The following is a 5,155-nucleotide window of genomic DNA, read 5'->3' on the forward strand; positions in this document are numbered from 1 at the left end:
TCCCAAGCTAATATCAGTAGTGCCACAGAAGGCAAGGCATGGTGGTGGACGTGTCTAGCCTCCTAGCCTCTACTGTGACAAGCAAAGTAGCGTCCGGGCGTGATGGTCCACGGTTGGTCCGGCTCGGCTGCTGGAATAAGGGGGAGACGAACTGGTGATAGATCCTTCCTTCCTTCCCTCCTTCCTTCCCGGTGGCCACACACAAAGATCCAGCACCATGAGTGGGCATTGGCCTAAGACGTACTAGTACTTGGACACACACACACACACACCACCCCGCCCTATGCATCCATCTATCCACTATCTACAATGCTGCTATTCAAGGGAAGGTAATAAATGGGGGCCGTGGCGGTGTAGAGAGGGGTTTTAGCAGGGGGGGTGTGTGTGGCAGGCGCAACCATACTGGTCGTAGTCATACCAGTAGTGGCAGTAGTAGGAGCACCATCCTCGCCACCTCGCTGATGAGGCCATGAGCGAGCTTCGGGTAGCTGCCACCGCTACTGCTCGTAGGTGCAGGGGTTGTGGCAAGGGGAGGAGAAGGACTGGGAGGATATTCGTCCCCGAGACAAATGTACCGTGGCGGCCACTGTTGCGACGTAGGTATGCGTGTGCGTGAGAGAGACCCACATGACAGTAGTCCCACTACGGGAGGGGCGACCGTGGCCAATGTAGCAGAAAAGGGGAGGGAGGGAGGGAGCGGCTTTTGGTTTTCGAACCGGTTCCATACACACTGGACAAGACGGTACGCAACAAAAGAGAAAAGAAATGATATGCCCTGTTGGTTCGGTTCGGTTCCGTCCCGTCCCGTTCCAATAGAAAATTAGAAAAGAAATGCGTGACCGATGCGGCTCTGCTGCCCCTCCCCTGGCAGCTGAGTGGGATGACCGACCGACCTCGCCGGCGGCCTAAGCCAGCCCAGCCAGCCATAGCCGCCGCCCGCCGCCATGGCCGGCGGCGGCGGCATGGGAGTGAGTGAGTGAGCGAGAGAGACGGAATGCGCTCGCGAGGGTGGAGAATGTAGCAGCGTCAATCAATCTCGTAGGATTCAAAGTCAAACGCCGGAGTTAATTCGTCGGAGGAGGGTGCAACGGAGAACACAGAAACGGGGAGAGAGGTGGATGGAGGGGAAAGTTACCTACCCACCCCTGGACGGAGGGAGGGAGGGGACGCGACGCATTTTCTTATCGATTCATTTCATTTCAGGCGGGCCCCGCTTTTACCTGATGTTGGACGCAGCCGCTTGGTTTTGTACACGTACATACTACACGTACTCCTAAAGCGTAGCGAAGCAAGCGAGGTCAGTAGGCAGCGACTCCGGGGATCCTGCTTTTCGGGGCCGAATCGGTTCACCGCGCCCAATCATGACTGACCTGCGCGACGCGGGCGTATATATTTGCGCTCGTACCGCATCCATCCATCGCTGCCACACCCCATAATAATTTATAAAGCGCGAGGCCAAAAAGGCAGAAAAAGAAAGACCCCATGTCACCAATTTTTTCCATTTACTTATTTATGCTCCATATGGGGTCGCCACATTCTCGCGGGCGCTCGCCCGCTCCTCGTCACCAGGAGGAGGAGGAGCAGTGTAGAGAGGTGAGGTGTGACGATTTCTCCAAGTGCAACTTTGACCATGACCATCGGTTTCTATTATCATATACATATACAGCACACTGCTTAAGAAAAGGCACTGCTGCTGCTATAGAATATACAGCAACAGCATTTCGCACTTAATCTAGTGGGGTCAAATTCTCTCTTGACATAAAATTTTCTACATTGACGTTTAAGCTTAAGATTGTCTGACCTGACTCTCCAGCAAGCATGTTACTACTCCACAATGAAGGAGTAGTATATATGTGTATGTACCAAAGCGGCATAGGGGCAAATGATCATCCAATTGTATTGTAGTATAAATGGCACTCCACTAGGTACTAGTATTATTTGCACAATAGCTAACACACACACACACTCCCCCTGCTCACTCATCTTGCCACCTGCTGATTCTGAATTCGATTTCTAAATAGTTCCTTCAGGATCCAGCAGCAGAACCAGCAGGGTATGACAAGGGATGAGCCATATTTATTAATTAACCACACTTGACAAGCAAATTAAGACCGACCGGGTGCAGCATATCTCCATCTCTCATGCCCCTACCCCTACCCAACCAAAACAAGAGGAGGGGAGCAAGAACTAGCAACATGGGGGGCACAAGCAAAAAAAGAATCTAGCAATTCCTAGAGATCAAATTCTAAGGATGCTAACATCAAATGCACAAAGAGGCCAAGGAAATTAAGCAGCAGCAGCAGCAGCAGCAGCAGCAAGGAAGGAAGGAATGGAATGGGATGGAATGCTACACTGAGGAGGAGGAGGGATCCACATTGCCAGTCTCGGTTAGCATGTCGTCGTCCCCTTCTGTCAGCAGCTCCACGTCCTTGTCGTCGTCGTTTGAGAAATCCCTCCTCTCCAGCTTCGAATTCGCCGCGATGAACACCAGCCGGTGCGCCCGGCCGATGCTGCCGGCTGAGCTCCCCGGCGCGGTGAGCCACCGCGTCATCGACGGCGTGCATTTGAACCCCTTGGCGGTTGCATGGAGGAAGATGAGCCTGACGGCCACTTTGCCAAGTGACTTGAACTCACTGAGACATGTCTCCCAGACAAGACGGCTGCTCTGCTTGTTGGCTATCTTCATCTTCCCCGTCGACGGGTCTGGCTGCCGGACCTGCACCGCCTGCGCGTACAATGGGTCGAGCCCCTCCGACCGCCATTTCATCAGCTCCATCAGCGCGAGGTGCGCCTCCTCCGGCGACACCAGCCTCGTGATCAGCCTGTCCACGTCCTTCTCCTGCTCTGGCGTCAAGTAGTTGAACGGTGGAAGGTACCTCCTGCCAGCGTCCTTGATCAGATACAATGGGTCCAGTATGAATGCCGCTGACCACGCCGGGTGGTAGTTCTTCCTGAACCTCCTCTCGACCACATTCATGGCAGTGGCCTCTTCTACGCTGAATTTCCGGCACCAGCCTCTGACCTTGCCGCGCAGGTCCTCCCAGAGCGGCAGGCATTGCCCGACCAGGGGCCTCTCGGTCTCCATCTCCTTCACCAAGTCCATGATCATCTTCACAACCGAATGCGTCGCCTCGACCTCGGTCCAGAACGCCACATTTTGCACCATGGCCGCAATCTCCCTCGCGGCAGGGTCGTCGATGCAGACCACCTTGTAGGACTCCTCGAGCACGGCGAGCTGGAGCGGCCGCGCCGAGGTCAGGATGCTCTCGAGCATCACGAACGCGGCGGCAAATTCCCCGCCATTATACGGCGGAGCGGCAATGGGCAGGAGGAAGGCGTGCCCGTGCTCCTGGACTTGGTGCTTGTGCAGCAGCGCGCGCACGGAGGGCGTGGTGTTGAAGTAGCTGGCGATCTTGGCGCAATTTGACGCAGCGTTGTTGAAGAGTGGGAGCTCGCGCGCCATGTCGCTTACCAAGCGGGACAGGCCATGGACTTGGCAGGTAAGGTTCACCATCCAATGGTGCTTGGTCTCGAGATCACGCAGAGTCTTGGAGCCGAAGCGGTCGGCGACGATGCCGGCGCAATGCCGAATGTCGCCGGAGGAGGCGGAGACGGACGATGCCGCGTCCAGGAACAGCTCCTGGGCGTAGTCAGGGGACGCCGACGCCGGCGCGGGCATGGGCACGGCTCGGTGGAACACGGACGTGTCGTTGGGGAGGTTGACAGAGAGGGTGATCACCTGCTCGCGCAGCCCGTCGGCCGCGAGCTGGAAGAACCGCGCCTCACGGAAGCGCGCGGCGGCGTCGGCGCGGGCCTCGGCGAAGCGCGCGTCCAGGCGCGCGCCGGCGAGGTCGGCCCGCGATATCTCCGGCAGCCCAACCTGGCGCAGGAAGTTCTTGAGCTTGGGGTGCTCGACCGCGGAGAGGGAGGCGCTGCCGGACGACTCGAGGAACCAGTCGGCGAGCAGCGAGAGCGCGGCCTCGGCCTGCGGCCGCGGCAGCATCGCGCCCGGCGACGCCGAGGGCGACTTGAGGCGCTTGACGCTGTCCTCCAGCATGGCGAGCGGGGCGAGGTCGCCCCGGCCGCCGGAGAGCAGCTGCCTGGGCGCGGGCATCCCGGGCGGGGTGGGCGGCGTCGGGGAGTACCCGGCCGGGTCGGCGACCATGACGTGGTGCTGGTGCGAGGCGGCCTCGACGGACGCGTAGGCCGCGGCGAGCGCGTGGCGCTTGCGGCCGCCGCCGCCGCCGCCGCCGGTGGAGTGGCGGCGCTGCGACGCGGACGAGGACGACGGGGGGATGGAGGAGATGGGCACGATCGATGAGGCGGGGGACGAGACGGCGACGAGCTGCAACTGCTGATGCTGATTCTGCGGCGGGGGCGGGGGCGGCGGCGGCGGCGGCGCGCCCTGCGCCGCCGCGAAATTAGGGCAGGCGCCGCGCTTGAGGTGCTCGGTGGCGGTGCGGGAGGGGTTGGAGGCGGAGAACGTCGCGGCGCAGAGCGCGCATCGGAGGCGGGCGGCCTTGGGGGGCGCCCCGGAGGCCGGCGGCGGCACGAGGACGGGCTCCAGGTGGCCCCAGTACCAGGCGCCCTTGCCCTTGAGCGCCTTGGCCCGCACCTGCATCAGCGCCTCGTAGCGCTTCCTGGCGGCGGCCTCCTCGGGCCCCATTGCGCCCGGCTCCGCCATGGCCATCGGCGGCGGCGCGGGCGCGGGCGCGGGGGGCGGCGGCGCCGACGATCCCGAGGCGGCGGCGTCGCCCTCCTCCGGCGCCGACATGGGCGGGCGCGTCAGGTGGAGGTTTTCAGGGGGTTTCGGGCGCCCGTTTCGCTCTCCTTTCCAACTATCGCCCGAGACCGAGACCGAGACCGGGCGGAGGGCTGGCCGCGTCAAGAGAGAAGCGGTGCGCCGTATTTTTCACCCCCCTTTTTTTCTCCCCCCGATTTATCTCGGCCCCCGCGTAGCCCGACTAGTATATCCTGAACGCTCGCTCGCTCTCTTCTCCCAGAAGAGAAGGCCCTCCAAAAACAAAGAGAGAGGGAGGGTCCGTCCGTCTAGGAGCAGCTCCTCATTCTCTCTCTATTTATCTTGGATCCCCGAGCCCGGCAATACTTGTAGGTAAATCTTGGGAGTTGAGACCGGGAGGCAGCAGCAAACATA

The 5,155-nt window shown here is 60.4% G+C and overlaps 1 protein-coding gene across 1 annotated transcript; it reads right to left on the reverse strand.

Moving 5' to 3' along the window:
* Positions 1-1,875: 1,875 nt before the first annotated feature.
* LOC123172274 (uncharacterized) lies at positions 1,876-5,139 on the reverse strand. Its single transcript, XM_044589274.1, has one exon. It carries the CDS (start codon positions 4,772-4,774, stop codon positions 2,348-2,350), a length of 2,427 nt encoding a protein of 808 aa, XP_044445209.1. The 5' UTR covers positions 4,775-5,139; the 3' UTR covers positions 1,876-2,347.
* Between the last annotated feature and the right edge of the window lie 16 nt (positions 5,140-5,155).

Source organism: Triticum aestivum, unplaced genomic scaffold, assembly GCF_018294505.1.
Source record: "Triticum aestivum cultivar Chinese Spring unplaced genomic scaffold, IWGSC CS RefSeq v2.1 scaffold159789, whole genome shotgun sequence".
Lineage (NCBI taxonomy): Eukaryota > Viridiplantae > Streptophyta > Magnoliopsida > Poales > Poaceae > Triticum > Triticum aestivum.

Excerpts from the sequence above, each read along its gene's own strand:
- LOC123172274 (XM_044589274.1), bottom strand. The coding sequence starts at position 4,774 with ATGTCGGCGCCGGAGGAGGGCGACGCCGCCGCCTCGGGATCGTCGGCG.